The 22183-nt window shown below is 45.6% G+C and overlaps 1 protein-coding gene and 2 long non-coding RNA genes across 4 annotated transcripts in view; 2 read left to right on the top strand and 1 right to left on the bottom strand.

Annotated features, from left to right (window-relative positions):
• The first annotated feature begins 2195 nt into the window (after window positions 1-2195).
• LOC308592225 lies at window positions 2196-5398 on the top strand. The gene is made up of 2 exons (XR_014010447.1): window positions 2196-2502; window positions 2862-5398. It is a non-coding gene; the product is annotated as an uncharacterized lncRNA (long non-coding RNA).
• The window catches only part of CD151 (CD151 molecule (Raph blood group)), a 43388-nt gene continuing 25183 nt past the window's right edge, over window positions 3979-22183 (bottom strand). For both annotated transcript variants that reach the window (XM_081203326.1, XM_081203327.1), the window contains exons 4-8: window positions 20147-20221; window positions 14907-15011; window positions 11337-11492; window positions 9333-9419; window positions 3979-6588 (exon numbers count right to left, since the gene is read on the bottom strand). In XM_081203326.1, the coding sequence (XP_081059452.1) occupies window positions 6529-6588; window positions 9333-9419; window positions 11337-11492; window positions 14907-15011; window positions 20147-20221 (483 nt within the window). In that variant the 3' untranslated portion in view covers window positions 3979-6528. The remainder of the gene's footprint in view (window positions 6589-9332; window positions 9420-11336; window positions 11493-14906; window positions 15012-20146; window positions 20222-22183) is intronic.
• On the top strand, window positions 15020-20239 carry LOC308592230. The gene is made up of 2 exons (XR_014010448.1): window positions 15020-15679; window positions 17045-20239. It is a non-coding gene; the product is annotated as an uncharacterized lncRNA (long non-coding RNA).

Below are 22183 nucleotides of genomic sequence, written 5' to 3' on the forward strand. Positions count from 1 at the left end.
TTTAACCCATATTTAATGGCAGCAAAGACAGAGTGAACCTCTGCACGGAATTTTTAGTCATGGATGACTTGGGTTCAAATTCTCAGCTGGCAAGAGTCTTTGGGCAGGTTTTTGGGTTTGGTTTGGTTTGCCTCATGTCTTCCCCATGTGAAGGGAAAACAATTCCAGCCCATCTCAAGAGGATGAAGATCCAGATTGGCAAGCACATCGCGTGCCATTTTAGAGAACAGTGTTCACACCTTTGTTATACCTATCGCACTCAAAGCCTAAGTTGTCACTTCAATAAGCAGACAGATCCCGCTTTTACCAAATTGAGAGAGTCACTGCTCTGGCTCAGGTAAACCAAGGATGGGGAGCACGAGACACACACCCCGTGTTGTTGAGCCAGGGCTCTCATCTATACCAAGTCACTGGCTTGGAATTGATGAGAGCTGGAGCCAATGAATGGCTGGAAGGCCATGGCTTCTCTATCCTTAGGGAGCTGGAAAAGTGTCACTGAACACATCAATGCCCTGGGTGGAGCACTAGATTGAGACTTTCTCTGCTGACAATTCACTATTGAAGGAATGGGGTCCTTAAGAAAAGATCCTTTTTGATTCAGGATTAGCAGTGAATCACACAGAGAGACACAGAGACATCTTGGCTGATAAGAACACCAGCCTAGTTTGCTTTCCACTGCAGGAGAGAGGGTGGCTCAACTTGTGCTGTGGTGGCAGTGGATGATTCAGTAACCACAGCTGCAGGACACAAGGCAGATGCAGAGTTCACTGTAAGGACAAACAAAAGCAGCACTCCTTGCTCTTAGCCTGCAGCATGCTATGTTTGGCATTTAAATATACATACTTGTGTAATGTCAAGCACCACCTAGTGGTCAGATGATGGAAAGGAATGAATGGCAAAATAAGGTTTTCCCCATTTCTGGAGATGCACATATGCGCACATAGGTTTACAACTAGTCTCTTCTCATGCCCACGTATTTGTGACCTTGGAGAAAACCACACATTAGTTTGCGGGTGGTGTTTTGTTTTGTGTGTTTTTTTTAAATTCTATTAAAGCTATAATTCTATAAACAATTTAAAGCTATAAATTTAAAGTTATAAAAACATTATACAGTGCTCCCGTCTAAACATTTCGACATGAAATTGAAATGCTTCACTTTTACTAGTTGAAGGAAAAACTGTCTTGAATGAAGGTCCATCAAAAACAAGCAACATACTAGCAGTGCAATCCCGTGTCTAATCAGAATCAAGACCCTATGAGCTCCATTGGAGGGACACCCCTGGAAATGTGAATCAAATTGCAACATAAAGCATGCATAATCGCCACGTGAATAGTATTGCAATGCTGAAAATCTCAAACTGCCCCGAAGAATCAGGTAAAACAGATGTTAGACTTGGGGAGCTAAAAGGTTAGGGTGGGGGGAGGAAATACCATGTAGTAGATGTGGGACTTGAGCTTCCCAGGAATGGAACTGGCTAGAATTTCAGCAGGAGTTGCTTGCATGACAAGCTACACTTGCTGAAATCCCCTCTTCTATCCCAACAGTGAAAGGTGAAGGATATCCTTCTCCTTTTTTGCACCTCAAGCTACCATGGCAGAGGGGCATTTTCACCCAATGAATGTTGGAAGGAATGCTTTTATCACAAGCACATTTCCTCTCCTATATGGCAGAGAGATTAGTTTATTCGCCTAGAAAACAAAGCCAGCTCACCTAGCCGTATTTTTCAAAAGGTCTAATTGAGGAGGGCAACCTCCAGAGGAGGGCAACCAAAATGGTCAAAGGCCTGGAAACGATGCCTTATGAGGAACGGCTAAGGGAGTTGGGCATGTTTAGCCTGGAGAAGAGGAGGTTAAGGGGTGATATGATAGCCATGTTCAAATATATAAAAGAATGTCACATAGAGGAGGGAGAAAGGTTGTTTCCTGCTGCTCCAGAGAAGCGGACACGGAGCAATGGAGCCAAACTACAAGAAAGAAGATTCCACCTAAACATTAGGAAGAACTTCCTGACAGTAAGAGCTGTTTGACAGTGGAATTTGCTGCCAAGGAGTGTGGTGGAGTCTCCTACTTTGGAGGTCTTTAAGCAGAGGCTTGACAACCATATGTCAGGAGTGCTCTGATGGTGTTTCCTGCTTGGCAGGGGGTTGGACTCGATGGCCCTTGTGGTCTCTTCCAACTCTATGATTCTATGATTAAGTCGTCCCTACAGTTAAATTATGCTGCTCCTTGCTACCAGTGGCTGCTAAACAGTTTCTCTTATCAGAAAAGATATCAGAAGCAGCTGTGGGCTCAGCAGACCAATCTGAACCCATCTGAAGCAGAGACAGTTCAACCAAAGGCTGGATATTTTAGTTTCATTGATACTCTGCAGAAACATCACATCAGCCAAGCACATGAAAGCAAGAGTTCTCTCCCAGATCTGTAGTAAAGCTTTCTCTCTTGAAGTATCACACTATTGACAAACCAAACCCAGCCAGTTCATTGGCCACACAGAGACCAGAAGTCAGTACAAAGAAAGTACCGTATTTTTCGCTCTATAACACGCACCAGACCATAACACGCACGTAGTTTTTAGAGGAGGAAAACAAGAAAAAAAATTCTAAACGAAATAGTGGATATATGATTTTTGTGGTTCATGCTGTGGCCACAGACATGTGATCTGACAGTGAGTTTGGAGTAGCCCAATGCAAAAATCCTGAGGATCCATGTGGATCCATGCTTTGTAACCACGGAGGAGGGAAGGAAGGGGAACCATGGATCCTCTGCTCACGACTGCAGCAGATCCCCCCCGCCACCCGCAGGCATTCGCTCCATAACACGCACAGACATTTCCCCTTACTTTCTAGGAGGAAAAAAGTGAGTGTTATGGTGCAAAAAATACGGTAATAAACATGACCAAGTCTGGCCTTTTTCTGCTTAAAAAGGAAAATGATTTAGTACCTGGATGAGATAACTCTTCACACTGCTTGGCTGGCACTGTTAGCTACTTTCTCCCAGCTTGTTGGGGCAGAGCATTCACTGCAGCTGAACCATATTAGTGGCAAATGGAACTAGTTGGTGCCTCCTTCCAGGTGCTTTTTAGAGAATTAATATGCAGGTTTGCTTCTTTCCCTTTGTTCCAGGCTGCATGCACACCATAAATTTGAAGCACATGGTTTCCCCAATGAATACTGGGAATTGTAGTTGCCCTCTCACAGGGCTACAATTCCCAGTACTCTTTAAAAAAAATACAGTGTCCAGGATCGGGGGGGGGGGGAGTCATATGCTTTACACATGCATTGAATGGTATGCTACAGTGCAGAAACTATGGGTGTATGAATGACTGTAATTCCAGTTTCAAAAATAGTGAACCAATCCAGAGATAGACATGGGATTCACTCATTAGGTTGAGTTTCTGGTGTGCTTCTGATGCACAGCAGTCTGGGTTGCACAAGAGCCTGCTTCTATTACATCAAGGGTGAGGTTTGCGGGGAGGGATCATCAACCTTAGGGGACCACTGGGCACATTTGGAATTTTGAGAGTCACAAAATGGCTGCCAAGGGGCCCAGAAGAAGAACACAAAATGAGTGCCACATTTAAAACAACAGAAAGAGAGACAGGACCACAAAAGTGTGGAGTAGGTATGTGTCCCCAACAATCTGCATCGGTCACCACTGCTCTTTCTTCAGAACCAGTGGGAAGGGTGGGTGTCTAATCCTGGCATCCAACAAACATGCTCATCTTTCAAGTGGCAGCATGTTCGATGCAGGAGACGCCAAGTCAGAAATAGGAACTGAGCAGTGCCTCCAGCACTTTGTGGATTTTTCAGGAGATATTGACTGAGACATCATAGGAGGTACTGTCAGGCGTATCATGTGATGCACAAATATTTGAAATATAGTAGTTGACAATCTCCCAGACCCCCGTCCCTGTTACCGATGAGGTGTTTGGCTACTCCGCAAACCCACGTTATCACTTCGGCCTCACACAGGACAAAATACAGACAATATTAGCTTTATTGGCCAGCAACATACACTGTATTTAAAGCATGGTTATTATATGAGGAAAAACCAAAGAGCAAGCACAGATTGCTGACTGGCAACCCCTGGCCCTCTCTTACCATGGCACAATATAGTTCCCCAGTGGAGGGAGGTGGAGAGAAAGCTAGCCATCCACACAAATCCACTTCCGTAGTCAAATACTCTTTCAAGCAACTGCAATCAGGACCTTCTGTTTTCTTGCAGGTTGGGGAGTGGGGAGAGAAACATCAGGTAGGTATAAAGAAATAATTTAGCAATTTAATTTGTAATAATTTAGATACTCACCCACCTTTACAGTGAGAATGGCGCAAAACCTTTCTCCTGCAAGGACGTTTACCATGTGTGGTCATGTTTTACATCTCCCCAGCTGCCTCCTGAACCTCCTGAGCAAAGCAGCCAAGAGGACACTCCAGTTTTCACTGCACCCATGAGAGGCAATTATGTGACATGGACTTTCTTGGGTGGTGTGTTTATATTAAGTGCTTGCCTATCAGAGCCCACAAAGGGCTGGAGATGGAATTACCTTTAGTCTCTACTTTAGTTGGAGAAAGTCACATCTAGCCAGCTAAGGAAAATCCTAGAGTGTAAGACTAGGTTCCCAGGTTGGGCAAAACCTGTATACGTTGGCCTTTGGTGGTGATAGTGGGGGATCAACTTTCCATAGCCTGGTGCCCTCCAATGTTGTTAGGACTCCCAACTGCTATCGTCCACAGTAAGGTATGATGGAAGCTGGGAGTCTGGCAATGTCAGGAAGGCGCCAGAGACTGGGGAAAAGCTTCCTTAGGCCATGTGATTGCTCTTGCCCCCAGCCAGGTATGTGAAAGGGGACAGGGAAGAATGGGCTATGGAGGGGCAATGCAAGAGCTTCAACGGAACCTATAGAATGCCAATACACAAGCGGCCACACTGTTTACTCGGGAGACTTTTAGTGGGATAGGAGAGGGATGGGGGTCCATATATTGGACTTCAACGACCATCAGCCACCAGCTACTATTACCAATGGCCAGGAATGATGGGAGCTGTAGTCCAACATCTGGAGGGCCCACCTGGTTCCCCATCAGTTACAGGAAGTATATTCTTCAGCATGCTGCTGTTGGTACAATGGACCTACAAATGAGGCGTGGGGAAAGCTGTTAAATGGAAGAGGTACCTTACTGAAATCAAAATGTGAGGCAGTCGTGAAACAGGTCAATGTAAGAATGGGGAAGGAATACTTGGACATGGGCTATACAAACAGGATCTGGACACCTACTCTATCAAGGATGCTTTTAGTGTTTCTAAAACATATTCTGTGAAAACCTTTAGAGTGGGTGAATTCTTGGGAAAACTAGCAAATCTGCTGTTGGAAGCCATTCCTAGAATAGCCTCCTCTACAGCAGGAGAGGCAACTGCTGTAGATACAAAAGATACCGGCCACTTTCTCTCCTTGCACCAAATAGTTCAATTTGCAATTTTATGCCTTACTGCCAATTGAAATCATTTTGGTATGAAGCATACTCAGTAAATTAATGAGAGAGGGGAATAGGAGAGCTGAATTCTGGGTTTTCATGCCAGCCAGAGAGTACCTGGCTGGCTAATCAAACTTTGAAGATCAACACAAAAGCAAGTAGAAGTATGTTCTCCCCAGTTAAATGATGTGTCATTCTGGGAGAGAATGCTCATTCCTATGAAAAGGGGAGCTGCACGATTCCACAGAGTCGGGTTATCTTGACAGCACAGTTGAGGAAGGAAGCCATTTCAACAGAAAGCTTATTGTTTGTGTGTCTGTTGGAAAAAGTAGGCCAAGGCTTCTAATTAAGAGAACAAAAGAACGTCCTCCAACACCTGGCCTGAAAGGCACAAGACTCGTCTCCAGGGGGGCCTCCTGTTGGGGCAGAGGGAAGGCCCTGAGGATGAAGCAGCCGGCTTTGTGGGTAACCTAGTCCATCCATCTCTCAGGCACAACCTCAAGGAGATCGGGAGAAGAGATTACCCAGCAGAAGGAGGCACTGCCTTGGATGGGAAAGAGCCGTCGCATCAGAACTTCCACTCGTCCAGAAAGGCACTTCTTCTGGGTGCAGGAAGAGAGGATTTAAATCTCCCAACCTGTGAATGCCTTATGCATCCTTGTGGGCTAGTTGTCAGCCGATCGGAGAGTCAATGTCTTGGTTAAAAGAGAGCTAAAAGGGAAACAGGAAAGGTGCCAGGGCCCCTGGCAGCGTTGATGATCGCTCTTTCAGACTGAATGCTTGGGCCTGGGCTTGGAAACATTTCTGGCAGATAAGAATTCTACAACTCCATGACTCTGGACCACAAAGAAAAGACTGGGTGAGCCCTGGGCCTCCACGACTGCCATAAGGAGGACAACTGATCTCTCTCTCTCTGGCAGAGGCACTGGGTGAGAATAAGTTTCCTTAAGCAGCAGAAGTCCTTGCGAGGTTGATTTTTTCTGTGCTGCCGCCTAAAAGGATAGGGTGATGGGATGGAACGTGGTGTAGTCAAGCAGGTGGGGTGGTCTTCCAAGCTTCCCTAGTAAGGCTCAGATTTCAAATTCCTGTACAAACAGCAAGTGAAGAGCATCCCAAATATCTAGAAGGCAAAAAAACAACAATACAAAACATGGGTAAGCAACAGGAGAAGCAATGCATCAAGCCATGTATCTCAGCACCTCTTCATTCTTCTCACATGGGAGAGAATGTTGGTCCCTTGCAATCATATAGAGTTTTGCAGTCAGAAGGGACCAATCTTCCAATATGGGTACAGAGAAAATATGACCTGAAACCTCAGCAGGTGAACCCTGAAGCCTGGGCAAGCTCAGTGGTCTGTAGCTCGGGGACAGCATCTCGCTTTCGCACAGAAGGTCCCAGGCTCAGCTCCCAACATTTCCAGGTATAGCTGACCCCTGCCAAAAACCCTGGAAAGCCACTGCCTCTCAGTTACCGCTCAATGAACCAAAAGTATGACTTTGTAAAAGGTAATTCCCTATGCTCCAGCAGGGCAGCTCAGCTGTAATAGAGATGTGATGCTGCAAGCAAGGGCATTCCTTTGGACAGCTGGTAATAGCTGTTTTCTGTAAGAAGTAAAAGGAAAATCTCACCCAAGTGAGAAAGAGCCAGTCCTGAGTGAACTGCACTTTACAATGACAGTGCAAAGGCATGAGAGGAAGGGAGAAATGCACTGGTTCGGCATTAAGATTGCATGAAGATCACTGCACATTTCACCTTTGGCCATTAAAAAAAAAAAAGGAAAAGGAAACATTCTCATAATTATTTGAAATGGGAAGAGAAGAGAGAAATCGAGCAATGGATAGTTACTATGTGATGGTCAAAACTCCCAAGATATCACTGTGGGTTATTCTGGTAGTGTTCTGAATTTTAAGAAAAAGAAGTTATTTTAAAACAGGGGTCAGCAAACTTACTGCGCCTCGGGCCGGTGTCTCCAGCGCCGATTGTGCGGCAGGCCGGAGAGTGGAGGAGCGCGTGCCCATACGTGTGCGCACACGCTATTTCTGGCACACTTCCGGGTTGGAGAAGCACCAGAAATAGCTTGTGCGCATGTGCACAGGCCTCCTCCGACCCGGATGTGCACCTGAAATAACGCTTGTGCATGCGCAAATAACGCTTGCACATGTGCAAATAACCCTTGCGCATGTGCACAAGCTATTTCTGGTGCTCCTCCAATCCGGAAGTGGGCAGCCGCGCAGCGCAGCACTGGTAAGAGCGGGCAGTGGCAGCGGGGGTCACCGCAGGCCAGATAAACGAGTCCCTCGGGCCTTATCCAGCCCGCAGACCTTAGTTTGGGGACCCCTGTTTTAAAAGCATCCCCTTCTAATTACACTGCTCAGTCTGAGCAGCTGTTGGGACAAATCACCACTAGAGGCTGCCTTCTCACTGCTTTACAGAAAGATTTCTGTTTTTCACAACCTTCCCTACAGTGATTAGCATGTTGGTGTTTTTTTTACTGAGTCATTTGTATCTAGAGTTGGCAACCTCAAACCTTTAGAAGCGCCTCCATCCCTTACTCCATAAGCTGTAGGATTTTTTTAAGCACACAGGTTATTAGGGATTTACATGTATATGTTTTTGGAAAATTGCCACTTTAAAATGATTGTGGGGGAGACATTCTCTCAATTTTACAGTGAATCAGATAACTCACATCTAAGAAAACACCACCAAAGCTGGTTTCTACTGTAGCTTCTTAGCAGGGAACCCAGGGGGTGGGGAGGGCCACATTCCATTCAGGGCAACTTTCTGAGGGCCACTTGTCAGGGTCAAAGGTTAATATCAGGCATGTAAACAGTCCTTTGTGTGGTTGCTTGTATTGAGTGGGAATTGTCTCCAGTTAGGGAAGCAATTTGAACGCTGAAAGCAAGCCAACTTTTGAGGCTATGAATGAACCACAAATGGCAAGACAGGTAAGTGCAGGTATGCAGGCTGGCAGGGAACTTTGTGTGGGGGGGCTAGTAACTTTTGAGAACTCATTAGCAATGCTAGTTAATATACTGTGCTCAGCCAACACACTGGCTTCAGAAATTCATGATTGCCACAAATCATGGAGATATAGAAAATTGCAAAAGAAATAGGCATGGGTGAGAATATTCTCTCACACACACACACACACACACACACACACACACTGCAATGTGAGATGATACTTGAGCTTAAAGTGTGTGTGTGTGTCAGAAAAGTAAGATCAGAGATGACAGCTACTTCTATGACCAGGAGATTGCTCAAGGCAGAGAGATGGAATATAGAATCACTTCCCGCATTCAGAGCAAACCCAACGAAGCCTCCAGAATCCAGTGGTGCTGGACTGCTGCTTAATTCCAGCTGCTTTTACATGGTTACAATTTGGACACAGGATCCTCTGGATCCTGCAAAGCTATTATCTCTAATTTACAGACAATAGCAAAGAGAAATTGATGTCCTTTTTGTCCTAATGCAGTGTTGTTGGCAACTAGAGTGGGCAACAAGCCAATCCAAAGCCAACCACTGGAGCAATTGGCCAAGTGCTATGCCACATTCCTGCCTAGCCCCTGCTGGGGAAGTATGCACCTTTCATGATATTCCTGAAACCTTTCTCTTTCTCTTCTGTGGTTGATTACCCATATGTTTTCTGCAGCGCTGTTTGTTTGTTTGTTTGTTTGTCTGTCCTATAGCAGCTTTCAGATCAATGGTAAACTGCATGACAGGTATCCATGGGTCAGACTTTGCTTACAGGTCCCCAGTCGCCAATTACTCTCATAACAGTAAACCTGAGACAGGAACTGTAGCATGGTGGTCTCCCAAGCTCTAACCTTGCACACTTCAATCTTGCATATTACTAGCCCATACCTGTACAAAAGCAATGCCAATCCCCACTGCTCCAATGATTTTCAGGTGTTCCTGGATGAAGTTTTCCAGTTTAGTGATGCAGCCACCCTAGAGAGAGAGAGAGAAAATTGTTGACATAATTTCAAGTTTAATTTGTGTCTTCTTGTGCTGTTTCGAGATTCGCATGTGAAAAAGAAGTTTTCACACAGCAAATAAATGCAAGAAAATAAAAAAATGGGCTGGGGCATCTGAACAAATGCTCATCCTTGCAAGGATTTCTTGGCCTAATGCTTCACTTTAACCATGTTACACATGTGGCCTGAATAGAGGGCTCCTACAAAGTCAAATCAGTAGTAGTAGCTTGAATCAGTGGAGCATCAGCAGCCAACTGTAAACCTGTAACATCAACAGGCACTAAAAAAAGAGATGAAGTAGAACACAGCGTTAGGGAAGCTCAATCGCTGTCTGCCTCCATCTTTAAAATATTGTCTTTGGCCTCCTGGTGGCCTGTTTATCTGCCTTGCCAAGTCATTGCAGACAGGAGAAATAACAGGATTAGCTCCAGTGTGAGGCAAGCTTTATTTTTTAAGTTGTTTAATCATTCCACAAATGTATTCCCACTGGGTAGTGGCCTAAGGAAGAAAGCACATGAGTACATGGCTCATGGTTTCAAAGCTCAAGCCAGTAAAGGCAGAGCTGAGGAGACTCAAGTTTAAATCCCCCATGAGCTATGAAGCTCATGGGATGGCTTTCAGTCAGACACCATCCCTCAGCCTTGCCTACCTCATGGGATAGCTCTGGCGAGGATGAAAATGGAAAGGAATATCTACAGAACACACTTATAACTACCTACTTTGTACCAATTTAACTTCTATGTCTCCCCCCAAAGAGGTCTAGTTTGGGGAAGATGCTTAAAATCCTTTGTTAAAGGATCTCCTGTCCCTTCCCATACAAATATGGTTCTCAGGATTCCCTAAGGAGAGGGAACAAGTGTTTTGAAATGTGTTTAAACTGATTATGTTAACTGGTCATTCTTTCTACATTTCCTTTCAGCAGCCTGTCACAGGCAGGTCAATCTCAAAAGGCAGACTGGAGGCAAATGTTGCAGAATGTAAATACTTCACTATTCTTTCCAAATCTTTGGAAATATTATTTAATACATTTCTTTATATCCACGTAAATGGCACTTCTGTGTGATTTACATGAGAGGACAGTTCCCTGCCCCAATAGGCCTACAATGTAGAAACAAGACAATGTGAGACAAGAGACGAATGAGGAGGAAATGGAGGCCAGGGCAAGCTGGGGAAGGAAATACAAAATGGTGGAATCTCCTTTCAAACGAGTATCTTTTCTCACCAAAAGTATGTCCTATTGCACTTTGGAAAAGAAGCTAGGGGGTGGGCAGCAGGAATCACCTGGGCCCAGCAGTCAGCAATCATGCCCCGAGGCACAGGGCTTAGTCTGTCTCTGCCTAAAACAAGCTTAGTTGCAGAAGTTATTCATGCTCCTCATATCATTTAATCCCCCTCTGAATCCTGTTGAAAAATGATTGCTTCATTGCCATCACTCTTTGGCAGAACACTCTGTAGACTGAAACATCAACTGACAGTTGGAAAATTGGAATTCCGTGGCTAAAAAAAACTTCCCAAAGTATTTTTGAGTTTAAGGGGACAAACTTTTTTATAAAAAAAATACAGTTTAGGTTGCCAAGTCTGACTGTTTGTCCCTTTTCATTGAAAATGGTAAAAACAACAACCCAAGAACACCACAAGATGGTGGCAAAGTATCTCTGCCTCACCTGCCCACGTGTTGGAACAGAACTGTTGAGGAATATAAATATCTATTTGTGACTAGTTTTGTGACTACTCTAGAAGAAAATCTTCAGGCAGTGTTGCAGAACATACTGAGAGGCTGAATCTGCTGTGGTGCCTTGCATGCAACTTGTTGATAAAAGTAGTCTCAGAGCCATCTGGCATCCACTTAACTTTCAGATAAGAGGGGGGCGGCTCAGGTCTGATTTCTTACCTCTTTGTAGATATTCGAAGGATGATCTCTTTGGCCACATTTATCTGTCACTGTCTTGCAGCAACTGTCAGGGAACTTCCGGTTTAATGCATCAGGAGATTTGATCCATTCGCTGTCACTCCAGTCTGAAGCGTTATGGCTGCCACAGCACTTAAACTGAACACACACAAACATAAAAGCAAAGTTTGCAGGGCTTATTGCCAAAAGATGTTGCAACACTCAAGTTGTCTATGGTATCATGTCTGTGAATGCCTGTACCTCTGGCCTGCACAACTGCAGGAGCATACAGCCCACCAGTCATACAACAGAAGAGCGATTGAGCTTTTGCAGTGCTAGAGGGCTGTGCACATTTCTTCCCAAGAGCAACACCAAGCTGGGTTTAGCTGGCATTTCTGTAAGAGAGTATAACTATGACTGCTGACTGGTTTCTTTTAAAGAAAACGTTCCTTAAATATAAAGCCATCCTTGAATAAAGATATACATGGTGATGTCACTGCTACTTACTATACATATATGGGATGTGTGTAAGCTGGCCTATAAACATCCTGCTGCTCCTTTGACAGTCAATGAAGAGGCTACTCTGGTTGTTCTCGCTGTATCAAGCTACATTCTCTGTAAGCAGATCAAATATTCGGCATGGTGTAGAAGAGACATAGCTAGAGTGAACTCATTCCTGGCAGGCATGCTGTACGCTCACATGCTTCCTATCCATTACAGTCCAAGCGAGTCTCCTCCCTTCCTTGCATTTTCCCGTCTTATGTCATGTCTGCAGAGAAACACCCTAGGCATGCAGCCAGAAGCTCTGCATGTGTAGGCCTGCCATACGCCCAGATTTTCCTGGACATTACTGGGATATCAAAGGGGGAAATTTCCAAAAGAAGGTGCTTTGTCCTGGATCTTAGGCAAGTAAAAAAAACAACAACAACCCAACAATTTTGGTGGTGTCCTGGTTTTTACTTTTTGAAATATGGCTAACAGATTGAGGATGAATCCTGACAAGACAGAAGTACTGTTCTTGAGGGGAAAGGCAGGTGTGGAGGACTCCCTGGTCCTGGATGGGGCAACTGTGCCCCTGAAGGACCAGGTGCACAGCCTGGGAGTCATTTTGGACTCACAGCTGTCCAGGGAGGCACAGGTCAATTCTGTGTCCAAGGTAGCTGTTTACCAGCTCCATCTGGTATGCAGGTTGAGACCCTACCTGCCCGTGGACTGTCTCACCAGAGCGGTGCATGCTCTGGTTATCTCACGCTTGGACTACTGTCTAGAATATCAACATTTTAAAAAGCCACATAAGTATAAAAATATTGCTGTGGTAAAGTGGTTTTACTAACTAAAAAGTAGGAATAGTAGGAACCAATCATTCCCCTGTCACTAGCCAAGGTTTCACCTTCTTTCTGAACTGCGGCAAGTCTCAAATAACTTTCTGTAACCTTGGAGCTACGCAGCTGAGTGCACTTCCTCTCCTGTATGAATTACAGCCTAAAACAATGAGATGCCTGTCCAAGTTTTCCAAACTAGGTGTGTCAGACAACACAAGTGCTCCCTGATGGAATGACCTAAAATAGGGTTTCTCTGCTTGATGGAAGATAAAATCCCTGCCTTTTCTCTGTGCTCTGTCACTAGAGATTACTGGCTCCGAGAAAAAGATGTGACAAAGAAGTAGTGGGGGCTTCATCACCTTCCACATTCGGAAAGGCTGCCACATTTGCTCCAAATGAAGATGTGTCTGCGCTCTCACTTTTCTCTTCAAATGACATGTGAAGGTATAGTGGATTGGTGCTTCGGAGACGCAACCACTAAATATGGCCACCTGTTTATTTTAACCAGCTGCACTTGTGCTTCTCTTTTGGGACGTCTTGTGCCAGGAATGAAGCCAAGAGGCAGCAATGTGCTAATAATACATGTGCCCTGTACAGCACCTCTTGACCAAGGAGGTTAACCAAAGTAGAAGGCATGGGAAAGTGATCTGTACAAAGTAGGAGGCATGGGGGAAATTATCTATATTTGGAAAGCCCAGTCAGGGTATCCAAGGGACTGCTCTGTGTGGTCAAGTATTCTGCAAATATTCTGACAAGCTGTATCTCACAAACCCTAGATCTCTTAAGGCTGGTTCATAATTATTTATTCATGGCATAAAATTTATATACCGCTTTACTGTAAAAAACAAACAAACCTCAAAGCCGTTTATAAAAAGAGAGAGAGAGAGAAAAAAAAACTAATTTGATAATTTCATGTGCTACTCAAGAAAATGGAAGTCTGGAGCTCCCCCTCTCCAGTTGTGAATCAAACAATCCAGATGAGCAGAGGCCTATATGTATATTTTTCTATGCAATTAGACTCTCATTTTGCAACGCAGATAGCATTTGCCACAAAAAAGGGAGGTGGAAAGAAGGCCCGTTGCGCATCAATGTGTGTGCAAGACCTCAATTCACATAATAAAATGGTCCATGTGCACAGGAGGGGTACATGAGAATGAAGCTCATTCCCACCATGTTTATAGAATCTACAGGCCATAGCACAGCACAGCTGGATTCTTGCAACCCCCGTTCCACAGCACATAGGATCTTCTTGCAACAGCAGCATGCAGGTCCAAATTGCAACTGTGTATACCAGCTTCTGCCCAGCTGGTGCTCTCCAGATATTTTGGACTACAACTCCCATCAGCCTCAGCCAGTAGGGCAAGCTGAGGCTGATGGGCATTGCAGGCCAAAATACAGTATCTGGATGGTACCAGCTGGGCATAGGCTAGTTCACAGAGATGAGGCCAGAAGATACACGTCATAGATGCCCTTGTGCATTTTAACAATAAAACAATGAACAGACTACTGCAATCGACACAAGATAATATCACCAAGGCAACTATATGTAAACAAACAACAAATGTCCATAAAAATGGCAAAAGTAGTTTCCTTCCCAAATAGGTTTTATCTTAAACAACTGCAAATGCAGTAAATAAAGAGTTCACTTGTGATATATCAAGGGCTTGGATATCAATCAGACGTTTCATCGCTAAAGAGCTTAGTCATCGAGTTTTGTAGTAAATAATATACAAGAGAAGACAGTATGTGAACGACTTGAAGGAGGGGTATATCTGTCCCCATCTGCATGTTTCCATTGGGAGGAACATAGAAAGAGAACGATGTCCTTCAGTTTGTCAAACCTCCTACAGTTTAGTGACGAAACGTCTGATTACCAGAACAATGTCCAAGCACTGAACCACTGGAATATCACAAGTGGACTGTTTATTACTGAGTTTGCAGTTGTTCAAGATAAAATCTATTTTGGAAAGAGAAGAAATGAGCACTGAACCTCTGATATATTACAAGTGAACTCTTTATTTACTCCGTTTGCAATTGTTTAAGATAAAACCTATTTGGGAAAGAAACTACTGTTGCCATTTTTATGGATGTTTGTTACAGATAGATGTCTTGGTGTTTATTATCTTGTATCAATTGTTGTGCATTTTAGGCAAGTGGAGAAACCATTCCACATATTTGGTGGAATACTTCCTTCCATAGTCGAAAGATGTAGAATCTTATCACCCTATTTAAATCCATTTCCTAAGCCTACCTCCTGCTGCAGTTTGTCCACCGCACTAGTCACAGACACTTCGTCCGGCTTCATGTATTTCTGGGTCATTGTCTCCTTCAGATTTTGCTTCAGCTCCGTATTCAGCTGCATAGGGTAGGGAAAAGGTAGTGGGGATGGAAAGAAAATATGAATAACATCCTTCTTTGACATAGCTCTCTGTATGATAACCAACACAAAACTGCACCCAGAATGACTCAATAGATCCCTGGTCCAATTTTACAAGATAAATAAATTTGGGAAACAAAGGTGAGATGGAGAGTTGCAGAGTGTTAGGCAAGTGGGTTGCACGAGAGCAGGATTAGGACCCTGTGGCTTACCAGATGTAGCAGGACTAGAACTCACAACTTCCTGGCCACTGGCCATGTAGGCCAGGACTAATGGAAGATCACATCCCTGCTCTAGAGAATCCCCAAGCTTTAAATAAACACAGGCAGATGCAACAAGCCTTTCTTCCCTTTTGCCTAGGTAGATCACAATCTGCTGGTGAGATCTGAGTGATCTGCAAGAATTCTGACTCCCAATCCTTTAACAATAGGAATGACACACTCCCCTTCTCCCCTCTAAATTAGGCTGCTGAGATTAAGAAAGCTGCAGGAGGGGAACCAGCAGTTGATTTGTGTCCAACTGGACTGTGAGCTTAGTTCTGCTACTGAAAACAATTCCCGAGTTGAAAGTGTTCCAACAACGTTCTACCAGAATCGCATTGCCACTATTTTGCTCCAGCTGGTGGACCTTGGGTGTCTTCTAAAACAGTGTTTCCCAACCACTGTTCCGCGGCACACTGTTGCCTGGTGTGCCAAACTTTCGATTGGGGCGCCGCCACTAGATGACCCCTGGGGTTCCCTCCCTCCCTCCCGCTCTGCGCCTCCCTCCTCCTCCTCCTCCGGGGAGGCCCTTCCTGGCTCTCGGCCAAGGCTTGGCGGCTGCCACTCACTCGCTCGCCCACCTGTCCCTCCATCCCTGCACCCGGCCTCTCCCCCTCCGTCCCCGGCGCGGGGGCTGCTGGGATCCGTAGTCCCCTCGCCCTTGGGCTCCGCGCCCGCGCGGGGTGCGCGAACTACGTTTCCTGGCGGGCTGGGCGTTTTGTTTGAAGCGCTCTTCTCCCGGCCATGGAATGAGCGCAGCGGCGCCGGGCGGGCGGGCAGGGGCTCTTCCGCGCAGACCCCGCGCAGCCTGCCTGCGCCCCCGCGGAGATCGGGCGGCAGGATGGAGCCCGGGGATCCCCGCGGAGGCGGAGCGGCGGAGGCGGAGGCTGCCCCCCAGGTAGGGCTGCGTCGGGGGGGTTTTATTTTTGCAATGCTGCATCCGCGCCGGAGGGGACGCATCGGACCGCGGGGAGACCCCTTGGCGGGCGTGCAAGGCAATGCATGCGTGCAGGCGTTGCATGGAGTGCAGTGCAATGCAATGGCAACGCGGCGCCCTGCATGCATGCATGCAACTTCCACCGCCGCTCCGGACTTGGCAGGTGAGGGGGGTCCCCAGTGGGCGGCAGAGAGAGCCGGGAGAGCGAAGGGGAGCCGGGGGGGAGCAGCACTGCTCCCCGAGCCGAGCCCGGGGGGAAACTTCGGCGTCGTTGCGCCGGGTGTTGGAAGCGGAGGCTGGCGGGGGCCCCTCACCTGCAAAACCTGGTCGCCTCTCATATATTTCGTGCATTGCATTCATCGCCCGCTTTCTCCTCCAAGGAGCTCCCGGGGGCGCGCGTGGTTCTCCCCGTGTTATCCTCGCAACAACAGCCCTGCGAGGTGGGTCAGGCGAGTGGCCCAAGGGAGCACCCAGGGATTGTCCTGGCCAGGTGGGGTGATTTGAACCCTGCTCTCTGCCCGGTCTTCGTCCTCATTTAGCCCCCACATGTGCATGACTGTGCATGACTGAGGTTTTCCCCCCTCGTCTTGGCTATGGTGTGAGTCTGTGCTGTTAATTAATGGGGTTCTGCCTTCGGAGAAGATGAGCCAGCCCTCAAGGAGGTGATTATGTAATTTGCTAGCAATTCATGTCCCTCCCGGCGTGACGCTGCGCGCTGACGTCACGGGGCTGTAATGGTGGTGTGCCTCGAGATTTTTTTCATGAAACAAGTGTGCCTTTGCCCAAAAAAGGTTGGGAAACACTGTTCTAAAAAGCCAAATACACATCCCACAATCCTGAAGTCTGGCCGCTTCTAGCCTAAGCTTATTTTCTAAGATTTTCTGTAAAATAAACAGGCATCCCACTTCACTTGAATTCTAGCTTGTTTTATGGCCCTGGGGCTCCGCTGGCTTGGGCCCAAGCACCTGGGCTTGACTGGATTCATGGGACAGGCTATCAGCGACCCCAGTACTTTTGAAAGTAGAACTCTGCAGTTGTCACCATGAAGTACATTTTCTCTCATGCATGCACTTCACCACTGGTGAATGAAATGGAAAGTTCCATCAAACTCTTACTACAACGTACATAGAAACAACAAAGCTGCCTTATACTATGGACTCGGCTAGCTAACTACCTGTCAACCCTGATTGGCTACATATCTGTAGGATCTTGAGCAGAGATCTCTCTCAGCCCAACCCATGGAGATCTTTTAACTGCAAATGTCAGTAACTCAGCCCAGAGACCTTTCAGCATCTAAAGAAAATGCTCTACCACTGAAGCACTTGGGGGGGGGGGAGCAGATGCCCCAGGAAACAAAGCAAGGGTTTTTGCATCAAAATACAGCAGTGATACATCCTTAAATTCCACTTGTACAAGTAAACATATCAAAGGAGTGACTAGAGCATCATTTGTTTGCCAGACTAGTGCTTTGATTTGAACCCAAATGATATGAGGCTTTAGAGATGAATAATTCACACAAATACAAGGGGAAAAGGTTTGCTGGCACCAAAAGCAAAATTAGAGAGAGAGAGACTCAATTAGCAGATGCCTTCCAGGAAAAACAAAATAAATTACCTGTGGGCTCATAGGAAAGAACTGCAGCGTGGAACAAAGGCAGCAAAAGCAAATACACAGAGTTTTATAAGGATATTGGGGGAAAGGGAAGCAAGGAGGGGAAAATAAGAGGAAGAATCACAAAAGACAAAGTGCATTCAACCCTAGATATAAGGGAAAAGGAGGCTTGCAAGGAGGGCACGGCAGACAGAAGAAACAGAGGCTTGCAAAACAAGTCGGAGCCACACAAACACTGGTGTCCCTCCCAAAACTACAAATCCCAGCATGCCATGCTCACTTGCTTGTGTTATCAAAGCCAATCCCATGCATTCCTGAAACAGCATTTTAAATTAGCTCATCCTTCCTGGGAAGCTGATTGGATAACCATCCTAAGAGCTAATGATTCCTCAGACAGCTTTTGAAAAAGAAAGCTTCCTCTCTTTGAAAAAAACGTTTGTCCTGTTCTATGCTGGATGATTTCTGTCCATATGAAGTTGTGATTAGGAATTGTTCAAGGCAGTCTATTAAACAATTTCCATGCAGACCTGGATATAGGAGTTAGCTTCATTTTACCTTACCCATTAAATAAATAAGATGCAACAAAATCCCTGCAAAGGTGTCTTCTCAGAGGCTATAAAAACCCCATCTAGAACAGCCACCCCACCCCACCTGGTGGCCTCCAGATGTTTTGGACTACAACTTCCATCCTTGATAACCTCTGGCCACGCTGGCTGGGGATGACTGGAGCTGTAGTTCAGCAAGATCTGGAGAGACCAGGTTGGGAACAGCTGATCTATGCAAAGCTGGTGGCAGCTTATGAAAGCATGTAGCCCAGGAGATCAAGCTTTGTTGAAATGCACACATCCGTTTTATAAAAGGATATGTGTGAAGACCTGAGTTACGGTGTTCTGTCACACACCTATCTTCCCATTGCCTTTGGGCCACCAGATCTGTATACTTGTAGCTGAATGCTGACATCAGAATCGTTTAAACAAAATATGGATGATCCTGAGGAAGCTGGTGCATGTAGACCTCTTATGTTCCCCACTGAGCTTTTCTGGGTTTAGGCACACTTATTTATGCAATAGGAAGGTTCTACGGTAACAACAGCTTTTTGCTAATAAGGGTGGAATCTTCAGCACAAGCAATCAGACTGTTAGTCCATTTCATACTAATGTGACAGCGGAAAAGAGAGAAAGAGGCAATGCAAAGGGAAATTTGTATTCCAAGCACAGGTGCAGCAGCTAGCCAGATGCTTTGTTAGAGGGTATTTTCACACATCAAGACACTTTTTCTGGATCAACTCAATGCTGATCTATTTCATGCAGTATTAAATTGGCAAACTCATACACAATTCATAGGCAAATACCATTTCGGGTGGCAGTGGTAGTTTTTTTAAATAAAAAAAAATCAAACTGATATAAATCACTGGGTGATATCATACAGAGACATACTCAAAGTAGACCCACAAAATGGTTTTTTGGGGGGTTTTTACACATAGAATTATTTTTGTTGACGTTTCTCACTGTGAAATGGCTTCAACATATTTTATGGGAAGTGATTCATAAATGGAATCAAATAAATAAATACATTGCTGCACCACAAAACAGGCTCTGCTTGGGCCAATGTTGTATATGAATGCATGCAAATAATATTTGAAATGAAAGTAAGTTTTTTTTATATACCAGAGGAAGGAGAGAAAAAAGGTAGGACGAGATGGGCTCATAACACACCTTTAAATTGAACTCTCAGCAGTCACACAATACAGGCCTGCTATTCTAGGACACTTAAATATCTCTTGTAGACCCACCCTCACCCCATCAGTTCAGGGTATCGGTTTATTGGCCACAGTGGCCTTGGTACGGGGCATCACTCATCTCTGCAACAGACATGTTCATAGGGATTTGAAGAGCCTCTGCCCGCAGCAGGCTTCTTTCACCTGTGATGTTGCCACTGCTGTCACTATAGGGCTGGCTGGGATTGGGCATGGGAGTATGAAGGGAAACCACAGCAGAATGACGGGTGGGGCTGTGCAGAGCGAAAGGAGAACCAGTGTGACATAGCAATGAGGAGTTCAAATCCCCGCTCAGCCATGAAGCTCACTGGGTTGTTGTGAGGATAAAATAGGGAGAACCTTGTACACCCCCTTGAAGGAGAAGGTGGTATATAAGTGTAACAAACAAACAAACAAACAAACATGTGCACGCTTTTTTATGACAAACACCAGGACACTTGTGAGAAGTGAAAGGCAATGGTGTGAGAACCCTGGAAAATACAGTCTGTCGAACTGAGGGGCTCTTTGCTAGTTATTAGTGGCTGCTTACCTGCTGGTAGTAGATATAGGCCAGGATTCCAGCAATTACCTCAAGCAGGAAGATGCACAGCAGCAATATAAAATACTGCAAAAAAAAGCAAAATGATATGTGTTAGAATAGACCAGAGCATAATGTCACCACTGGTGAAAGGCAGCCCTATGCAAATCTTTGAGGAAATGCTCAAAGCTAACAAATCGATTCCACTCCCCCCTTAAGAAACATAGACTGGCAAAACAAGCAGAGGTGGATGCCAACGCTTGAAAGCCCAGAGAATGGGCAGCACGGAATGGGGAAAGTAACTTGCTGGGATCCAGTGGCACAGCTAGAGATGAAATGTTGGGTTCAGTAGATTCAGCAACAAAAACCAGTGTAGTTAACACATGAAGCTGCCTTACGCTGACTCAAGTCCACCCAGCCCAGCATGGTCTACTCAGATATGCAACGGATCTCCACAGGCACCTTTTGTACTCCTGCTACCTGTAACGCTTTTAACTGGAAATACCAGGGATTGAGCCTCGAATATTCCTGCATGCAAAGCACGAGTGACTGATCCTCGGTTCATCCCTGGACGGTTTTCACAGCTGTGGTTCCTACTTCTCTCCTGCCAACGCCACTTGTCTTGAAATGCACGCCCTCCAAAGCGACATCATTAGGAGCTCATCACAAGCTTGTTAGGGGGCAATAGAATGCTTCCTTGGTGAGGGCAGGGAGGGTTTCAGAATAGCTGGGCTTCTTGCAGGGAGGGCTCTCCCAAGTGGGCAAGAGTCAGTAACATGCCTGCAGCAGCACAGGGGCAGCTTCCGGAACTTTGGACTGAACCGTCAAAGAATAAAACCAGGGACAGGGTGCAACACAGAAGAGCTTCCCTGCCCAAATTGCTCAGAGACCCCTAAAGCGGACCCAACCCAGAACTTGAGCAAGGCTTGGATCGTTCAGAACTCATGACACATTACATCACTAAGCTTATGACAGTCTGAGCTGTACATGTACCGTCAGCAACAGAATTAGAATGAATACAATGGGAGAAATCTGAAATGTATTTGCTTGGAAACTCTTTGTATACAAGTATCAGCCACCGCCATTATGGTACTTAGCCACACACAATTACTGATAATGTGTTTTTTGGCATTGCAGTTTTAGTGACACGGGTGCTACATACACCACAACCTCTTCTATTGGCTATAATAGACTACTTTTTACAAGCCCATTTCAGCAGCCAGCAGGATCCCTGCAAGTCCCAGGGGAGACTTCTGCAGCACCATGCAGGCAAACCCTGACTCAGGACACCCAAAGGCCATCCTGCAAATCCCTTGCCATTGGAGTTAAGGCGGGTAGTGGCTAGGCAAGGATCTTCTCAGTTGTGGTCCCCTATCTCACAGAGTGTTTCCAACCGTTGGAAAACTTATGAAGTTCTATGCTGCTCTTGAAAAGTTTTTTTAAAGACCAGCGTGTGTGTTTTTTTATGCTCCTTAATAACTGCCTTTCAATCTTTCATATGAGGGATTTAATTTTCTTATTTACTTCCTTTGCTAGCTGCCCTGGAAATACACACTAGTGAAGGTCATAGCATAAATGTTATTTAACTGAACAGTAAAAGTTAGAAGGGTTTCTCTGCCAGGCAGTCTTCAGTCTGTGAGCACACTGCACCAGCCATTCACTCACCCCACAAAGTGTTGCTGAAGCCTCAGACCAACTGCATGCTTGGACAAGGGATCCCTTTCATACCATGAGAATGAGTAACCTAGAAGCGCTCTGGCTAACCAAAATGGGAGACTGAAATTGAACAGAAACACACCTTAGCCCAAGAGACTGCTTTCTTTCTTTCTTTTTGGAGACAAGTCAGGTAGAGCTACTGACATCATCCCTTTGTCCAGCTTGTACATTAAGGAAAGAGGAAACAATCAACTAAGGAGCTGGAAAGTTGTAATTTCCAGTGCTTGTGTTCTCACATTGTCCCCTTTGAAAGTACACTCCTCCTCCCACAACCAGACCACTGAGGAGATATATCTCTATCTATATTTCTCCAATGGCAGAATGATCAGGGCT

This window comes from Podarcis bocagei, assembly GCF_964188305.1.
Source record: "Podarcis bocagei genome assembly, chromosome: 1".
Taxonomy (NCBI): domain Eukaryota; kingdom Metazoa; phylum Chordata; class Lepidosauria; order Squamata; family Lacertidae; genus Podarcis; species Podarcis bocagei.